Source organism: Sminthopsis crassicaudata, chromosome 5, assembly GCF_048593235.1.
Source record: "Sminthopsis crassicaudata isolate SCR6 chromosome 5, ASM4859323v1, whole genome shotgun sequence".
Lineage (NCBI taxonomy): Eukaryota > Metazoa > Chordata > Mammalia > Dasyuromorphia > Dasyuridae > Sminthopsis > Sminthopsis crassicaudata.
In genome coordinates this window covers 268535128-268556321 of record NC_133621.1, presented here as the reverse complement: position 1 = coordinate 268556321, position 21194 = coordinate 268535128, and the positions used below count along the sequence as shown (strand labels likewise).

At 33.6% G+C, this 21194-nt stretch overlaps 1 protein-coding gene across 3 annotated transcripts in view; it reads right to left on the bottom strand.

The window, feature by feature from the left end:
- The window catches only part of LOC141544617 (uncharacterized), a 115620-nt gene that overhangs the window by 7025 nt on the left and 87401 nt on the right, over positions 1-21194 (bottom strand). For all 3 annotated transcript variants that reach the window (XM_074271011.1, XM_074271012.1, XM_074271013.1), the window contains exons 10-13: positions 18974-19007; positions 15045-15114; positions 6218-6314; positions 3342-3418 (exon numbers count right to left, since the gene is read on the bottom strand). In XM_074271011.1, coding sequence (XP_074127112.1) covers positions 3342-3418; positions 6218-6314; positions 15045-15114; positions 18974-19007 — 278 coding nt within the window. The remainder of the gene's footprint in view (positions 1-3341; positions 3419-6217; positions 6315-15044; positions 15115-18973; positions 19008-21194) is intronic.

The following is a 21194-nucleotide window of genomic DNA, read 5'->3' as shown; positions in this document are numbered from 1 at the left end:
TCCTACTTGAATTGAGATGGCAAAATCTTATTGGGCTGATTTTCATTATATCCCAAACAAACAGATTCAGCAAGAAAACAAAAGCACTACAACTGCATAAGAATATCATCCACAATATCCCTAAATAGTTGACAGTGAGCTTCCAGCTAGAGACATTAATTGTTGGGGTCCATATTGCCTTCTAAAGCAGTTATGTTTTTTGTTGCTCTATCCATGATGGAGAATCTGTTATTTCCTTTAATGAACACAGATCAAGTAATAGAATCTTTTCATGTAAAACTAAGGGCTGAAGTATAGACCTCAATGATAACTATTTTCTGTTCTATATCATGGCTATTCCTGTAGCTGAAACCTATGGATTTTAAGAAGATATTCAATTCACTGATTTGTTGATGAGTGTGCTAGTATTTGGGCAATACTCAGATTAAAATTCAATAATTAATTCACGAGGATGTTATCCGATCTGAATTGTTGATTTTTAAGAAATCACATTGGAACAGTCATTTCAATTCTTGTTTCTAGGCAGAGAAATAATGATTCAAAAATATGATTGAAATGTATTGTCTAGAAAAGATTGTGAAAAGGTTGTGAACTGGAATCTCGTTGTAGAAAGATGGTGTTGGGAAGGTAAAGCTGTGTGACCTGCTTTGTTTTTCAAGCCTCTCTTGTCTCTTGATTGTGCAGGTTGTTCTAACAAAATGAACATGATAAAAAGACTATTGAGAGCAGATTCTATCTTGCAAAAAGCATCTGAAACCTGGACTTTAGAACTCTTCTGATTTCAGTTAAAGAAGATATTACTAGTTAGTGAGACTAAAGCATGACACATCCTGAGTCTATTCCCCACTGAGCTCAAGTAATGTGGTTAGGGTTAGCACCAAAAAAAACCCTTCAGCTAATTTGCACATTGAACTGAAAAATCTTTGCCTAAAATCTTTGAGTAATTACAGTTTACCAGGGAGTTGTCATGGTATTAGGAAAGGTTAACGTTGTTATGAATTCCTTGGAAGTTCCAGCATGAGTAATAAATAGTTCCTGCATATTTCCCATAAGAAAATCCAAAGATGAATAATTAAGAATTCATATGTGTTCAATAGAACAAAATATACTAGATATCTCAGAAGTTTCACTTTAAAAAAAATTCTCATCATTCTAAAGATAGAAGACTAGATCCAAGGAATGTCAAAACCCAGTGTGCCTGGATTTCAACAAGTATTTCAAAAAGTTTCTCACAAGATCTTTGTGGCCTAGGAGAAAAATGTGGACTGTATTAAAGAAAAATTTGGTAGATTAGGAGTAGTTTCACTGGGTGGATTTTAACAACACCAATTTTCCTGGAGGGCAAAGGGTAGCTTTACCTCCAGGGCTTTCTCTATCCAACACTTTACACTGATAATCAGGATGAAGTAATAGATCTAATACTTATTAGCAGAATTGTCAATGGAATGGGATTGATAGAGGATATAGAAGAAATAAATCAAAGAACTGAGATTCCAATGGATCTTTATAGATTAGAACAAGGAGATAGTGCTAACAAGGAATATCTCAAAGGGGACAAATTAAAATACTGGAATTATATTTTTAAAAATCAGCTGCATATGTATACAATGGGGCAAAACAGTTTTTCATAAAAATTCTCAAAGACCAAGAAATATTTGTTAGTGGGTCATAAGTTTAATATGATGAGGGTATCAAAAGGGATTATATGATCTTTGCAGCAAAAGTGACGGGCCTTATTCTATCTTCATAATTCCACATTATTATGTTTAGGTAGGACACTGGAAAAGTGCAGTCCAGAGGAACTAAAAGAGTCATTAGAAATCAACCACGATTTATATCATAGGACAGTCTGGTAATTAAGTAGGGGTGTCTAGTTTTCAAAAAAGACAATTTAAAAGATGCCAGGAATCGAGAAAGAGCTATCAATCTGTCAATCCTTTCCGTGTCCTGGGCCAGGTGAGGTTTCCCGTGATGTCATCAAAAAACTAGGGAATTTCTTCAACTTCATTCTTTAACTCAGAACCATTAGCCCTGGCTGCACATTATAGAAAGCTGTAATTTAGCTCACTATAAGAAAACATCCCAAACTATCAGAGCTGTTCAATATACAATGGGCTGATTTACTTGGGGAGTAACTTTTCAATCACATCAAATTTTCTACTTTTTTGGGGGGATTCTGCAGACAGGATTTGTTAATTCTGACAAAGATAAACTAGATTCACTTTGATCATCAATGCTAAGATATTATTATGATGGCACCTTCAATGCCATACATTGACATTTTTATATATTGATGGAATGTAGTATATTTTTTCGAACGAGACATACATTTCCAGATATTGATATTCCAGGTTATCCTGCCATCAGTGACAAAAATGTTAGCTTGCCTAACAAAAAAATCAGAACATATTTTTTAAAATGTGCTCTTTCACATGCTTCCAGATCTATGGTATTTCTGTTATCATAATTATTTTGCTGAATAAAGGGAAAACAATGAAATAATCAAGTAGTTTAACTAACTTCTTTATCATTTAAGAAATGTTCAAAATTGCAGTATCTTTGGATTACTCTTTTTCTTCTATTATTACCTAGCTAGGGTTGGAGTTTTGCTGTTGGTCCCTATACCCACAAAGAACATTTCAACTCCTAAAAAAAAGACAAAAATACATTTTAAAGTACACTAAGTTCTGAAAATCACTTCCAGTAAAATTTGTATGAAAGACACTTTTACTAAAATAAAATATCAGAAATTACAGTATCTATTGTTGTATAACAAATGGTCAGTAGAATGATTTTACAGAGGCCTGAGGAGAATTACATGATGATGCTCAGAGAAATAAACAGAATTAGGAAATCATCATGCATGGCAACAAGAAGAATATACGATGATCAATTCTGATAGATGTGCCTATTTCCAACCATGAGATGATTCAGATCCATTCCAATAATCTTGTGATGAAGAGAGCCATCTACACCCAGAAAGAGGACTGTGTAAACTGAGAATGGACCACAACATATCATTTTCACTCTTTCTGTTGTTTGCTTGTATTTTGTTTCCTTTGTCAATTATGTTTTTCCTTTTTCAATTGATTTTTCTTGTGCAGCAAGATATTTATATAAATATGTATACATATATTGGAATTAACACATATTTTAACATATTTAACATGTATTGGATTACCTGCCATCTATGGAAAATGATGAAGAGAAGAAAGGGAAAATTTGGAACACAAGATTTTGCAAGGATCAATGTTGAAAAATTACTCATGCATATGGTATATAAATAAGAAGCTTTAATAAAAATCTGTAAAAAAGGAAAATTTAACATCACTTTTCCATACCTGTTCCTGGTCACTTTTATCAAAAATGTCCTGGCTTCCATCTGGTGGTCCTTTACATTTCAATTCTTGTTTCAAGTCTAAGTAATATTTAAGTGAAAATTTATTTTATTTAGAATTATTTTTCTTATATGAATGAAATCCTCTCCTTATTAACAGTAATGACAGTTGTGACAGATAATGATTTTATCTATTGTAATCTATGTTCAGATAAGTCATAAAATATCAGAAATTTCTACCTTATTAATTAATTAATTTGATTATTTTGCTATTTCAATCTACTGCTAGATTTTAAGCTTTTTGTGAGATGCTCATTTTAAAACCTTTCAGTTTTGTAAGTAATTTTTAAAAAAGCATCACTGGTCTAATTCTGCAATTATTAATTCAATGTTATTACCATGTAAAATTCCCCTCAACTTATATAAATTAACATTCATGAAAAACCAAGCTATTTACAGAGATATTGATAATACATCTCAGAAAATAAAATTTAAAACTTTGAATATCATTTATTTTATGATAAAAATTAGTTTATCATACATCAGTCCAAAACATCTTAACAAATTTTGTACTACCATAAACTATATAAAGTTAGGCTTAGTATATATCAGTCTACTCGGCACTAAGAAACTGAAGGAGGGTTAGAACGTTGACAATGGAAACAAATGCTTCCATAACAGCATGAAACAGATTTAATTAGTAATATAACCATTTTAACTAACTTGCTTATTAATATTTTTGCTCATAAAACTAGGCTAAAAAAGTCATTAATTTTCCTCTTTCTAAATACATAATAGACAAATTGCCTGATACATTTCTACCCTTATTGTTTTGTTTTGTTTCCTTCATTCATGGATGCACCATTTTCTGATTGGGGAAGACAGTGTTTCAGTGACTATGGACAGGTGGACAGGAGAGACTGATAGCATATGTGCTGCTAGAAGTGACCCATATTTCTTCCTATGTGTATACTCTGTGTGGGCGCCATTGCAAGTCTGACAGTTCAGTGATGATGTTATTTTTTTTTACCTCAGAAATTAATGAAGTAGACAATATATAACTCATACTCATTGGATAGGAGAAGTCACCTTCTGTCCATCAGTTTCTAGAATATCTGGAACAATGAACTCATTTGATCCATAGTTCCCTTTATGAAAAGTTCGGAAAAACAAAAGGGTATTGTATCTAATTTGAATAAGCCTTACAATGGATGACAGTGTCATGTACATAATAGTAGGTACTTTGTAACTTTAGTCTATCGTGTTTTTGTTTTTGTTTTTTGCTGAGGCAATGGAGGTGACTTGCCCAGGGTTGCACAGCTAGGAAGTTGAAGTGTCTGAGACAGATTTGAACTCAGGTCCTCCTGGCTTCAGAGCTAGTGCTCTATCCACTATACCAACAAGCTGCCCCAGTTGATCATGTGTATAATGAATATGCCTTTAAAAGAAACCAACAAATTGAGATATTGGGAAATAATTATCAAGAAGACTAGTAAACTCCAGAAAAACTTTATGGAGTTTGCACATGACAAAGTTTCTGAAAAGGGAGATTTCACCAGATGGCCTGAAAGGACACAGGGCAGGACAATATGTAGGAAAATGATGAAAATAGTTTGGATGAAAAAGAGGGAACACAAACAGGACGAAGTAGGGCTGAAAAGGTGAGAGTCTTCCTGTCCAGGGCTTTAGGGGCCCCCATTTCTGCATCTGCTAAATTATTAGTGGCAAGTGATTTCCCTCTCCCCTTCCCCAGTTATGTGAAAACTTTTCTTTTTCAGTTTGTATTTTCCGTTCACCTCATTTTAACATTCTTAAACTATTGTTACTAGACTCTAAGGTTCAGCAAAGTAGGCCAACAAAGAACTCTCAAGGACATCTGGAGCTCCTCCTATTCAGTGTGAAAGGAAAGGAGTCTTTGGTTGCTCTCTCCCCACCCTGGTTCCAAAACAGCATCTTCCCCTATCTATTTCTCACTTCCTATTGCCTGCTCTTTTTTTCACCCTTTCTCACTTACTAACATTTATTGACATTATGCTAGAGTACAAAAGTCTGAACAGAAACAGAATAATCTAGCAACTTCTGAAGGTTTTTAAAAATGAATTTTTATGACAAGTATCTTCAGGTTACACTTTACAGGAAGTAAATAAATTAAAGACTTCAGCATCTGGGGGTGAGAGACATCAATGAAGTTAGAGAGGCAGGCCTGCAATGAGGAAGGTTTCAGCCCAAGTTCCACCTCTGAAACACACTGGTTGTGTGACTATGAACAAACTTTCAGTGCTCTAGGCAATTCTCTGAGGCTTTGTTTCAATGAAGTTTAAGGTCTAGTCTCTATCACCAAAAAACAAATAAAGAAAGAAATAAATGATGTGACATGACCTCATATCATAGAAGTTGTCATCTGTATAACTAACCAATTCAGCTGAAAAGTAACTCATTCAGTTTGCTAAAACTAAGCACATTGCAAAGGCTGGAGGAATATTAGCAGAGACACTTCCTAGAGCCAATTAGTCACTCCACATCATGTATAGCTTATTTCTTTGTCCATTAACCTCTTGCCTTCAACAATATTGATTATAGTACTGTGAGTAGCAGTGGGACAACATGCAATTTCTTATCTTCTATCTATTTGATGATACTTTACTCCAGCCCCAACATTCTATCCCCTATTTTTCCAGCTCTCACATACATTATATTTTTGGTTGCTGAGGCAATTGGGGTTAAGTGATACTCAACTAGGAAGTGTTAAGTGCATGAAAATAGATTTGAACTCAGGTCATCCTGAATTCAGGGCTGGTGCTCTATCCACTGCCTAACCTATCTGCCCCTTCTTTTTCCTTTTTTAATTGAAACCCCACTTTCTACACAATATAAACTTACCTTCATGTTGTCCCAAAGAAATAACGTCTTGTATATTTTGACTTGTAGATGCAAATATATGTTCTGAAGATCTTTCCAAGACACTTTCAAAAGAACACTGATAAAATGAAAACATCAACAAAATTGTTAACAAGTCCACTGATTAAAGTACTCCTAAATGTTTTCTACAATTAAATTGTGAAGAATTTCCACCTAGAGAGAAGGATCTATAGAAAACACAATATTTTTACAACATTTTCTTCAAAAGAACCGTTTCATGCTTACACTTTTCATGATTATTTTCTATCTTTTTTTTTTCTTTAGAGGAGATAACTCTGAGTTTTCATACAGAAATGGTTGAACTTGTAAGGAAGGATAAAATTCTAACTCAGGATATCATTATGATTGTCATTACATAATACATAAAATAATATTTTTCACATGCTAAATATATGTGAGAAGAAAATGTTTTTGTACATAATCCCTCTTAAATAGTGGCCTATTTAATAGAGGCCTAAGCTTGGAATCAGAAAGATTGCTCTTTATGAATTAAATTCTGGCCTCAGACACTAGCTGTATGCCCCTGGACAATTCATTGAATCTCATTTGTCTCAATTCCTTACTAAGAAGGAAATGCCAAACTATTTCTATTCCTTTGACAAGAAAATACTAAATGTGCTCTTGAAGAGCCAGACACAAATAAAATGATTAAATGACAACAAAGCCTTGGCCAGTCCAATTTGATCTATGTTTGACCTATCTATCCATCTATCCATTCATTTATCGATCTATCTATCTATATATGTATGTATGTCTGAAATGTGTATATGTATCTAAAACATATACACACTGATATATATTATACACTTATTCCAATATATATACATGTCTACTATAAATATATATATATAGAATTATATATATATATATATACATATATATATATATACATTAATACAAAAATACATACAAAGAAAAACAAACAAAAGACAAAATGTTTTAAAAAGTATATAAAAAAGATGAGAATATGTCTTATATAAATTTGCCAGTGGCATTTCTCTAATCATCACAGAAACAGAAAATTTAACTTAACCACAATGCAGATCTATTATACTATATAATTCATTGTTACTAGTTGGGTATTCAATATCCAACTCTACCCCTCTCTCATACTTAGATTAGGAGTTTTTCTCTTGGTTTAATTTCTTGTTCTCATGCTTGATGTTTTTTTTTTCCTTGTTTTGGCTGATGCAATTGGGGTTAAGTGACTTGCCCAGGGTCACACAGCTAAAATGTGTTAAATGTCTGAGATCACATTTGACTTCAGGGCTGGTGCTCTATCCACTGTTCCACCTAGCTGCCCCTCTGCTTGCTTGCTTTAATTCACTTAAGGACCCTCCAAATCATGAGGTTGTTTTTTATTTTTTTTTAATTTCTCAAGTGGTATCTGATACAAAAAACTGTCTCCTTTCTTCATTTTACATACATTCGTAAGCACAGGCATATTTGTTTTCTTGTTTTCATATTTTATGCTTCTATCTTTGGTTATTTCCAACATAAAGCTGAGAGCTAATCCATTTAACTGTTCTTGTTGCAAAAGAGACTGTGCTGTAATTCAGATTTCTGACACTCATTTGCCAGAAGAAATGGAAACCATCTGACTTTTCTCAAATTCCTAAAATTTAAGCAATCTATGAGATAATTCCATTGAAATGTTTCCCGACAACACATTAAAAAGTTGTCAGCTTGTAATCATATAAGCCCCCCAAAACTTTGCAACTTCTTCATTTCTATTTATGATACTTATATTTTACAGGTACTTAGCCTTTAAAAAACTCAGTTATGGCCTTTTCTCTCTGCAACCCAATAATGGGTACATACTGCTGAATCTTTCTCTAAAATGAACAAGTTATTGTTTAACATTTCATATTTCCACAACCACTCCATTTTGTTTTATTTTATCATCTTGCATCCTACTGAAATGACTTTTTGGCCTATAATGTATATCTGTTCCAGGTAATCTTTCAGTCTGATTTCAATGTTTTTTAAAAATATGTTTCAATATGTTATTATACTCTATATGAAAAGACAGTGACTCCCAAGACTCTCTCTTTTATAGAAAATAATTTATGTTCCCATTACAGGTCCTCTATTATAGCTAAATGTCAAGACTTACATTACTTGGAAACATCCCTATCTTTTGCCTATCCTCTCTTCTAGAAGTTTTCCTCCTTCTTTTCTGCCAATCAAGTTTTGACCTTATTATTAAGGCCTAAGTATTACCTCTTGTCTTTCCTGATTAAGCACAATTAATTATGTCATTTCTTTTGTATTGGACTCAGCAGTAGTATGTACAATTTGAAAAGAAAAAATATAGCTATATATAATATGTACACACTGGGGCAAAATTGTTTTTCTTAGAATGTCTTGTGACAAAGACCTACACGTATTAGTTATTGTGCTATAAGTTTAAAACGATGTGACTTTCAAAAAGGCAAAAGTAGGACAGCATTCTTACTGAGACAAGATAGGCTTATACCCTGTCTTGGTAAAATCACATATTTATTACGGTACTTAGGACAATGGAAATTTGCAAGTTAGAGGACCCTTAAAGACTTTAGAAGTCATCCATGACTTCTACTCGATAGAAAAAATACATATTTAAAACAGAAGTCTTGTACTATGTGTGTGTGTGTGTGTGTGTGTGTGTGTGTGTGTGTGTGTGAGGTGTGTGTGTTATAGGTCTCTTTTAGTTTTGTAAACTTATGGAACACTATTCAAAGAAATATTTTTAGGTTTATAAAATAAAAACACAAGTTTATATAGGAAATGGATTAAAAATTAGAAAATCATTCATCCATTCCAATTGCTACCACCACAAATTTATGATATATAACTGGACCCTTAAGGGAACCCTATGATACCTTCCTTATCAAGTGACTATCCCAATCCCCACAGCAGCTCTTCCACAACTTTTCATCCTCTCTCAAATTTTCCATGGTTTCTTTCTTGCCCACACTTTGAAATGAGAAATTTGCTTCAAATTTTACTAAAAAAAATGAGGCTGTTTGAAATGAGCTCCCTCACCTCTTCTCTTCCACATCTCCTATCTCTCAGATGCCTTCTGCCAATATCTCCTTCATTCCTACCTTGCATGATGAAGTAGGCTTACTCCTTACCAAGCTTGAGCTTTAAAACTTATTCAGGTGACCCTGTGCCATCCCATCTCCTCCAACAGATTTCCCCCCTCACTCATGCCAACTCTATTATTTATTTTTAATTTCTGTAATCTATTCCATATCCCTTACAAACATGTCCATTTTGCCAACATGCTGAAAATCCTCTCTAGACATTTTAATCCCTGTTATCATCCTTTCTTTTTTTTTTTTTTTTTTTTTTTTGTAGTGCCCTAAGCCACAACCGTATTGTACTGCCTTTTTACTGCAAGCAGCCAGAAATGTAAGCAAGTAACAGACAGAATGGAAGTAGACTTTTCAAAATGTCTTAAAACAAGGGACCATGAAATTGGAACCCAATGTTTACAAAATAAAGAAATATGGGTCACAAACCCCAAAATACCTACCAAAAATATGGACATGTGAACAAAAATCGTGGTTAGAGCACTGAAGCTGCATTCACAAAGATCTGAGTTCAATTTCAATTTCTCTCTCAAACATTTACTAGCTGTGTGACCCTGCAGTAATCCTAATTAACAGCTATTTGTTTCAGTTTCCTCATTTGTCAAATGGTAATGATAATAGTATTTACATCTGAGGATTGTTGTGTGAATCAAATGTAATGTGCTGAGTATAATATCTACCATGGGAAAAGTACTATATAAATATTTATTATTTATCAATGATATATAACCCATTACTAATCCAACAAATTTACTAAGGAAAAAAAAACATCATTAAGTCATATTTTTATATGTAAGTTACTCTACTAGATTCAATGGGAGAGTCTAAAAAAAACCCAGATTTTTTTTGCCCAAGGAAAAATGTGGTATCAATAGACCTCAAAAGAGGGGGAGAGCTTGCTTCCATAGAGGAAGAGATAAAATAGTATAAAGGAAGATAAAACTACAGTTTACAAAGGCAACAGGTAAATGGTGGAGAAATACATTTTGAGAAGAAACTCTAAAGTCTTGAAGATTAGAAAATACAAGGCATAGGCAGAGAACAAAATTTCTATAGTACTTAGAATTTCTTTAGGCAAGTAGTGAAAGGTAAGGTCAATAAGTACACTACAATAAACTCTACTAATAATAATGACTTATTTTTTGGTGAGGCAATTGGGTTTAAGTGACTTGCCCAAGGTTACACAGCTATTACATGATAAGTGTCTGATATTACATTTGAATCAGGTCCTCCTTGTTGCAAAACCACTGCCCTTACCACTTATCCAACTAGTTGATCCTATTAACTTAAATATTTAAAATTAAAACCTATAATAAAACAATAAGATTTTTGATCCACCATGCAGGATCCATGTTATCAAACATAGTAAGTACTGCAGACAAAAATCAATAAGTCTGATTATATAGAGATCTGTGTAACAAACAAACAAATAAACAAACAAACAAAAACGTGCTTTTGAAACTAAAAGAATAGAAAAAGGTTGGAAAATATTTCAAATCTCTATATAAACTAAGTTAGATAATAACAATATGTAAGATATACATTCAACTCTCAATATGCATATATTTTAACTTTTGCAAATTCAAGTATTTGTGAGATTAAGTCAGTAACCTCATGTTCACTTTCATGATAACAACCTGCATGCAAAGTAGAGATGAAAAATGAAAGCCACAATGCTGCAAATTTGTGGAGCAGCTGATATGTATTATTCCCTTCATTAGTCTTATTCATCTTATTTTTATAGATTAAAGAAGTCTGTGCATTCCATTGCCTATGAAAATTTACATGTCTGGACTTAAAACTCAAAGATCTATTATAATTATGCTCCCAAAATCTAATGCAACACTCAAGGGGTCCTCTAAATAAGAACATTACAGAAATATATCTCATTACAACAAAGAATATTGAAGAAAGTAGATTAGGACACATTGAAATGAGATTTCTTTTTTTTTTTTTTTTAAGACAAATTCTAAACACAGACTGTATAAATAATACCTTAATAAAACTGTAATCAATCTTAGTGTCACAAGATTACATAACTTAGAAAAAAATCCTTTTTAAGCAGTTATTATATAAATATATGCCTATACATGTGTATGTATATATATATATATATATGTGTGTGTGTGTGTGTGTGTGTGTGTGTGTGTGTGTGTGTGTGTGTCAGACACAGTGTACAATGGTGTGAATATGAATACAAGTAAAAGGAAAGGCAGCCTTCCCCTCAAGGAGCTTAAATTCTAATGAGTAAAAGGAAGCTGGAAAAAGGTCAAAGACAAAGGATTCATCTGGGAACATGTCAGAAAATTACTTCAACAGTATTTCTAGGTTAGAAATAATATGGTCAATCATTCCTAGGTAAAGATGAACTTTGGTTTGGTGGTCATTGGAATTGAATGCCCTCTTTCCCATTTCCCATATATTCTATGTATAGTTTGACTTTCAAATCATTTTCTAACAATGTGACTTCCATGACAGCTGAAGATTGACTGTATCTGACACATATCTTTTAATCTCTAAATCTAGCAAAATAGCTCAAAATGAAGAAATGACAATAAAAATATCATTAACTTCATGAAAAATGTTCCAGTTTCCCACCACTGAAAGAAACTTAAAAATCAACATGTTTATTTTATCACCTTAAGAAGGTGAAAAATTAAAAAGAATAGAGAATTCTGGGAAGATGGAGGAGCAAGTTGGTAAATTTGAAGCTCTCCAGATTTTCCCCACAAATAGAACAAATTTGTGCCTCAGGGCCAACACTGGTGATAGATCAAGATAACTTGGGGCAGGACAGGGGTTCTGATACAATCCAAAAAGCCCCAAGATTGAGGAGTAACTTGTCTGATGTGCAAACACCTCCAGGCAAACTACACAGAAACATCAAGTGGGGAGCCTCTCAGCTATCTGGATATGGCTGGAGTCTCGGCAGAAACTTTCACTCCACCCCACTCTTTGTCAAATTCGGGTTTGAGTCTAGGAAGACAGAGTGAATCCTGGATGACTGGGAATTCCAGGCTCCACTGTGCTGCAGAGAGAAGGCCCTGGGTAGGAAGAAATCAGCACTTGGTGAAGGTGGAGCTCTTGATTTGGAATTCCTGATCAGAGTGGAGATCTCAAGGGAAGCTTGAGGCACCATCCTCCAATCCTATGATTAGAGATGTTTATACTTCTTATTAAAAAAAAATGAGCCAGCAAAGTAGACTCCCACCATTAAATCATATTATGGGAATAGAGAAAACCAGAATTCATCTTCAGAGGAGGACATTTTAGTAACAAAAAGCTTCTTCTACCTCAAAGAGTAATGTGAAATGGCCCCCTGCCCAGAGAGAATTTATGGAGGAATTAAAAAAAGAATTCAAACATCAAATGAGAGACATAGAGGAAAAAACTTTAAAAAATAAAAATAAAAAGCCAAACAATGAAAACAAGACGATTATGAAAAAAAAAGTTAGCCAACTAGCAAAGGAGGGACAGAGTCTCAAAGATGAAATTTGAAAATGAGAATTGGATAAAGGGAAGCCAGTGAAGCTATGAGAAACCAAGAAATAACAAAATAGATTATAAAGAATGAGAAAATAGAAGAAGGTAAAACATCCTATATGAAAACTGAAAGATGTGAAGAGCAGATCAAGAAAAGAAAATATAGGAATAAGCTCACTGTTATAACTTTTTGACAAAAAAATGGACCTTGACACAATAATGCACGAATACAGTCCTGGAGTGATAGGACATGAAGGGAAAAATAGAAATAGAAAAAATCCCCTGATCACCACCACAAAAGATTCTTTTTGGAAAATAAACAGGAATATTCTAGTCAAATAGTGAAATCCCCAGATCAAAAAGAAAATTTTGCAAAAAGCAAAAAAAAAAAATCAAAACATTGGAGCTGTTACAATTAGAATTGTGCAAGACTTATCAGCACCTACAATAGAAGACTACAGGTCTACAGGTCCTGGAATCAATCTATCCACAACAGGAAAAAAAATAAAAAGCTATTCCTATGGCCAAAAATATCACATCCAACAAAATTATCTATAATTTTGAATGATAAAAAATGAATATTAAATGAACTTGCAAATTTTCAGGACTTTCTTTCAACCAAACCTGAACTTAACAGAAAATTTAACATATAAGGGACAATATTAAAGAGCAATTTTGAAGAATTCCGCATAGAGAAACTGTTTAAACATCAAAATATTGTTTGGTTTTCCCTGGAAATGTATACTATGCTTTTAAGATTTACATCAACAGTAAGGTAGCTCAAAGGAAAGACTGGTAGAGGTAAGATAAAAATAGTAATTATGTAATAGAAAGAAAGCATAGAAGAAGAATACAAGCAAGCATTAGAGAGAGGGAAGACTCAGTTCTGAAAACCTACTCACATCAGGAATGGGTTCAACACTACATATATAATATGAAAAGTAGAGCACTCTCCAAAAATCTATAAAGAAGTAAGGGTAGTGGGGTGGGCAGATGGGGAAGCAAAGGGTGAGGAAAGAAGACAAGGGAGGGATCCTGGAGTGGGGAGAGGTTAAGTAATAACAAGACAAGTTATAAAACAGAATTTAATTAGAATCAGTAGGGATAGGAAAGTCGTGTGTGTGTGTGTGTGTGTGTGTGTGTGTGTGTGTGTGTGTGTCTATATATGTCTACATAAATATATATTTTCTTAATGGTAGCTTTCTTGAGGGTGAGAGGGTAGATGAAAGGAAAGAGTATAGTAAATAAGTTATACGGCAGAGAAAACAATTTACAAAGAAGTAAAGAAAAAATGGATATTCATGAACTTAATTTCTTCTAATAAATATATAATTTCTTTATCTGGTAATTTGTTGATGTATATTTTTAATTCTCCTTGAATTTTTGAAGGGCACATGACAATGTTATCTTTTGCTTTGTTTTATTTTGTTTTGTATTCCTTTTCTGTTTTTATTTTTTTTACTGTTTTTTTCAAATAAAATAAATTTTACAAATAAACAAAATGTCATAGAAAAACAAAAAAAAAATTTACAAATCGTGGGAAATTCTAATATACCACTAGGAGAACTATAATTGGTCCAGGTGTTTTAGAAAACAATATGTAAGAATCAAAATACTATTTTTTTTTCCATTGCTAAGAATTCATCCTAAAAAGAGCAAGGACAGGAAAAATAAGAACTATGTGTACAGAAATATTCATAGGTGCTCTATTTGTAATAAAAAATCAGGAGCAACCGGTGCAACCAACTTTTAGAGAAAATTAGTATTATTATGGAATGAATCACAGATATGGAGCAAGAAGAGACCTCTAGGAACATCATAATATTATTTATTTTAGAGTGTAAGTCATGGGATTTGAAGCCTGGTTCTCCACTCCAAATCTAAGACTCTTTTCAGTGCATAGTTAAATACAAAGGTAACAAGAAAATATGGAGACTGATAGAGAAATATTAGCAGAATGTAAATTGCATAAAAGTTGGTTTCAGTTAGTTATTCAGAAGAAAAAAAAAACACAACAAAACTTAGAGGTGGGGAAACTTGAAAGTCTGATGCAGAAAAAAAGCTTCTTTGCTTTAAAATAATTTGGGTCCTTTTAACTCCATTTGGATCTTTGGTATTAAATAACTAAAGAGATTGTATAGTATGTTTACAATATCTTTTAACAAAACAAAGCACTGTCTAAACTGAAATATGAGTAGAAAAAAAAATCAATAAAGAAACTTTACCTCCATATCAAAACTGAATTCGTTATCTGTGATTAGCTGGAGAATTTTCCATTCTGGTATGTCAGAGTATCTTTCAAAAAGAAACCAAAAATTAGTTCTTTTATTTCCAGAAGTCAATCATGAACAAGAAAACTTTTTAGTTGTTGCAAGGTTCTTTGTTACCCAATGATATGTTACAAAGGATGATTGAATAGAAGATATAATCAACTATTCCTATTCCAAGATTCATTTTGGTAGAGAAGAAAATATTAGTTTAGAAGCTATCAGGGGCTCTTTCCTCCAGAATAATCTCACTTAATTTTTACACTTTTCTAAAGTTGATAAACAAACACAATGGGACATTATAAATTCCCAAATTATTAAAACCTTGGAAATCTATTTGTAATAGCATGTCACTGTTCTCTGTACCTTCCCTTCTAAATTGTGACAATTACCCTCAACAGGTTTCAGCTCTAGATATGAGTTGTATTTGTTGTTCAATCATTTCAGTAGTCTCTTATTCTTTGATCCCATTTGGCATTTGATTGGCATAGGTACTAAAGTGGTTTGCCATTTCTTTCCTCAATTCTTTCACAGATGGGGAAACTCAGGAAAACAGGATTAAGTGAGACTTGCCTGGAATCATAACCAAATAAGTATCTGATCTAGATTAGAACTCAGATGACCCTTCTTGATTCCAAACCCAGGACACAGTGCCCACTGCTTTGCCTAGTTGTCCTTTAGATATGTGAATATATCATGCGTTCCAGTCTCAGTAAGTCTTTATTGTAAAAGTAAATGTTTATCTTCCTTGCTAGAAAAAGTTTTTACAATCCCTGTGGTAATCTACTTTCAAGGAGTTTCAACTCCAGATTTTTCAATTCACTTGCGCTGGAGGGAGAGAGTGGTTGAGTTCAGAATTCAAGTTGGGGTACATTATTTGTCTTTGATTAATGTAGGGAAATTTCAGAGAGAAAATAATGCAGATGAGCAACTGTTATGGGAAAAATTTCTGGGGCACACTTGCTCAATATAACAAAGGGGGGACTTGAATCCAATTTATCTTTATTCCCTGTTCACTAGCACAAAACCATTCTCTTCTCAGCTCCTTAGGATGTGTTAGCACATCTTTCTTTCTCTTTCCTTCTTCCTTTCCTTCTTCCTTTCCTTCTTCCTTTCCTTTCCTTTCCTTTCCTTTTTCCTTTCCTTTTTCCTTTCCTTTTTCCTTTCCTTTTTCCTTTCATTTTTCCTTTCCTTTTTCCTTTCATTTTTCCTTTCCTTTTTCCTTTCATTTTTCCTTTCCTTTTTCCTTTCATTTTTCCTTTCCTTTCCTTTCCTTTCCTTTCCTTTCCTTTTTCCTTTCCTTTCTCCTTTCCTTTCCTTTCCTTTCCTTTCCTTTCCTTTCCTTTCCTTTCCTTTCCTTTCCTTTCCTTTCCTTTCCTTTCCTTTCCTTTCCTTTCCTTTCCTTTCCTTTCCTTTCCTTTCCTTTCCTTTCCTTTCCTTTCCTTTCCTTTCCTTTCCTTTCCTTTCCTTTCCTTTCCTTTCCTTTCCTTTCCTTTCCTTTCCTTTCCTTTCCTTTCCTTTCCTTTCCTTTCCTTTCCTTTCCTTTCCTTTCCTTTCCTTTCCTTTCCTTTCCTTTCCTTTCCTTTCCTTTCCTTTCCTTTCCTTTCCTTTCCTTCCTTCCTTCCTTCCTTCCTTCCTTCATTCCTTTTGCTCTGATACTTTGATACACATGAGCAATCTCCCTTCCTTTCTTCTTAAACTTGAGAACTGACTGCTTATTTGGTCCTGTTTTTTAACATTCTTCTTCCCTTTCTCATTTTTCAGTTGTATTTCATCTCCTTTTCCTCCTCTTTATAGCCTTCACCTTGTCTTCTTTCTTATGTCTTTTCCATCTCCTCAAATCCTCTTTGGGCTCACTTTCTTTTCTTCCTTTAGTTGGAATCTATCATCTTCAACTCAGCTTCTCAATTTTCACTTCAACTAACTCTACTTTTTACTTAAACTTCTCAAGGCCTCCTGAATTTTTTTATTAACTTCCAAATTTTTATTTTTCTTTCCAGATTCTTAGAGCTTCAAAATCATGTTCCTATTTGCTTCCCCTTAAATTCACATCTAAAAGAGGAATAATATAATACCATTAACAGGAATAATGTAAATGCTGCAACATGTCCATCAACCATAATCCCATAGAAAAAGAGATCAATTTCCTGGGACTATCTTGTTAGCATATCTAAAAGACTGACTCAATTATCTCTTTAGGTATCCTGCAACAACTCCCATAGATACAATGTACATGAGAGTTTGTTCTTACCTAGGCCCCCCCCCTTGTTCCCTTCCTAACTCTGTTCTAATGGGCTCTTTTCTCTACATCAAGGACTTACTTCCCTCTGACTTTAAAAAGCCATGTCACTTGAAACATCTTGCTTAATCATATTTGATTTAGCCCCTAAGCTATTTCACATTAATCAATGCCATCCTATGGGGCTGTGAAAATATCTCCGTTGAATTTGTCATATTAGGAACTGCTCTGGGTGCTTTATAGTTCTAATACTTCATTTTTTAAATAAATATAGGAAGAAAGGTTCCAAATGTTCAGCTTCTTGGGATCAGGGGACTCTTCCCACCAATCTCCCGAGACAATCACTCCCAACTTTGCCTCTTTTCTCTTCACCTTCCTCCTTATTTAAGAGAAAAAAATTATCATTTCTTGGAATACTTCATTCTACTTGATCATCTAGAAAGTGGAAAGGCGTTTTTCCAGAATTTTCACCTTCTTTTATATTAAGAGTAACTCTTAACACTGACAGCAACAAAGAGCACAGAATCTGTAGGACACTGCAAAATAACATTCTGTGCTGTGGGAAAATGAGCTCACTAAAAGTGAGATACTTAGCAATCTCTGTTTTAGTCATTCCTGTTAATGACCTTTACAACTAATCCTTTGCCATATCTGTTTGCCTTTGTAGGAGCTCCAGAGAAGTGCGTTTTCAAAAGGTTTACTACTTCTCAAGATACAATGCCAACTTGCCCACATCTCTCTAATTGGAAAGAAGAATATTCCTGCCAAAGTCTCAAAGTAAAAATTAGCTCTCTACCATAGTTGTCTACAAGAGTTCCAAGCAGAAACTACTCACCAGACGCTTCCCTCTTCTCTACCATTGCTTCTCTCCTTGCTGAGAAATCTCCAATACCATCTCTTGTCTTAATTTAGGATCCTGGTCCCAGTGACTAACCCCCAGCCCCTGTTGATAACTCCTTGATCTGAGCACTTAGGTAAAACTTCTGCAAGTAGAAGATGATACATATTTGCATTGCAGATGTGATTTAAAAGCCCCCTTCCAGGTGGCTAACATGTGGTGTGGCCATATGGAACATAGCTGGTTCATTCTTCATTCATCAAATACTATTTATTAATAGTTCTATTAGGGTTTTGTGGATAGGAAGTAGGAAGGGGGTAAAAATACAGTGGATTCAACTTCTTCCTTTGTCACATAATGATTTCATGAACCCAAACTAGTCACTTAATCCTTCAGCTTCCTCAGTCAACTATCTATACACAAAACAGTTAATAATCTGATAAATAAGCTTGAATAAACACATGCACACACATACACATAGTGTACATATATGTGTGTGTATATATACACACACATATGCAATATATGCATAAACATATATACACACATAATAATGTACATATATATATATATATATATATATGTGCAAATGCACATGTACCTAGTAGGTGTCCAGTAAACCTAATTTGTTGAAAGTTAATTAAGCAAAAACATGAATTAATATGATAGTATAAAAATTCTATAGCATAGTATAGCATAGTATACTATAGTAGTATAAAAATTTTGGATTCATGACAGTCTGCTTTGTCTGAATTGAAAAACCTATTGAAGACTGGACCAAGAAGATTAATCAAAAGCTACAAAGCCTACCTGCTTGTAGAATCTTCTGAAGAACTTTCTTCTGCTATTGTAGAAAAAAGTAAAATACAATTAAAACTTAATATATAAAAATTAATATAAAAGGCATAATTTTAAAGCTATTCTACAATGTATTTTTGAGCAACGCCAATATGATTCAAAGGGAATTGTGATATAGATAAATGTCTTTAAGTTGAATGAGGTGGGTAGAAAGAGGTGGTCTTAAAATATGAGTTATCTGTGAGTGATCTGGTTACATTAATTGCTTCGCACTTTCAGAGCACCATATCTCTAAGCAAATACCATAAATAAAAAGAACAATCTGCTCTAACATGATTAATTTGGGCTTTTTTATGTAAGTAGATTGCAAAGACGATATTGGGAAAGATCGACTTTCTTACCACAGTCCTCACAGATAAAATGTTTGGAAATATAGTACTGCCACATTCAGCATGACATGGCAGAATATTCCCTTTTATAAATCAGAGAAATCCACAGACATTCAGTTTAGCATAACATAACATATTTCTATCTCTTCTCCATGGGCAAGAGATCCAAAACAATGTAACCTGTCTAAAGCTCTATAATCCCTGGAAGAAAGGGATTAATAAGTAGAAAACCAATGTATTTTTTCTATTCAAGTCTTCTTGGGAAGGGAAACTAAAAATAAAAACAAAAGTAATGATTTACAATGCACATCTATTATTTCTTCTGATCTTTGACTGCAAAATATAGTTTAAAAATATTGTACTGGGCAATAAAATAAGAAATTCTTTTTTTTTTACTACGAACCATGACATGAGTCTAAGGGAAAGAACTAAGAGATAACTATTTCTCCATTTCACTAGGTATATTATTTTGTTATTTAATTCATAAATCATTCTCCAAAATTGACTTTCTCCAAAACATTGAAAATGATGCTGCCAGATTGCTTTTGAACTAATTATGTCCAAAGGAATATGAGATTTCATTTGTATGGAAATCACAGTGATAAAAATTACCTTCACTGATAAACAGGGAATTTCTCTGCAAATGATATTCTTTTAATTTAATAGTTTTTATTTACCAGATATATGCATGGGGAATTTCACAACATTGACAATTGCGAAACCGTTTTTTCTAATTTTTCCCCTCGTTCCCCCCCACCCCAAAGATGGCAGGTTGGTCAATACATGTTCGATATCTTAAAGTAGAAATTTATACATATATACACACACACACACACACACACACACACACACACACACACGACCAAAAGGTTGTTTTGCAGTCCAAAAAGAATCGGACTTTGAAACAGTGTACAATTAGCCTGTGAAGGAAATATAAAATGCAGCCGGACAAAATTAGAGGGATTGGGAATTCTATGTAGTGGTTCTTATGCTGGGTGTAGCTGGTTCAGTTCATTATTGCTCTATTGGAAGTGATTTGGTTCATCTTATTGTTGAAAATGGCCATATCCATCAGAATTGATCATCATATAGTATTGTTGTGCAAGTATACAACGATCTTCTGGTCCTACTCATTTCACTCAGCATCAGGTCATGTAAATCTATCCAGGCTTTTCTGAAATCATCCTGCTAGTCATTTCTTACACAGCAATCATATTCCATAATATTCATATACCACAATTTATTCAGCCCTTCTCTAATCAATGGGCATCCGCATCCCTTTCCCTTCTTTAAGATCTCTTTGGGATATAAGACCAGAAGTAAAACTGCTGGGTGAAAGGGGATGCACAGTTTGATAACTTTTTGAGCAAAGTTGAAAATTGCTCTCCAGAATGGCTGGATGCATTCACAATTCCAGCAACAATGTGTCAGTGTCCCTGTTTTCCCACATCCCCTCCAACATTCTGCATTATCTTTCCCTGTCATTCTAGCCAATTAGAGATGTGTAGTGGTATCTCAGAGTTGTTTTAATTTGCATTTCTCTGATTAATAATGACATGGAGCATCTTTTCATATAGCTAGAAATAGTTTCAATTTCTTCTTCTGAGAATTGTCTGTTCATATCCTTTGACCATATATCAATAGGAGAATGGCTTGATTTCTTATAAATTAGAGTCAATTCTCTTTATATTTTGGAAATGAAGCCTTTATTGCAAATGATATTCTTAGTGAATTATTAAGTTGAGGCACTGTGAGGTTAAGCAACTTGTGTAGAGTCAACCAGCTAGGATGTATCAGAAGTGAGTTTTAAACCTATGTCTTCTGACAGTAAAGGACAGCTCTTT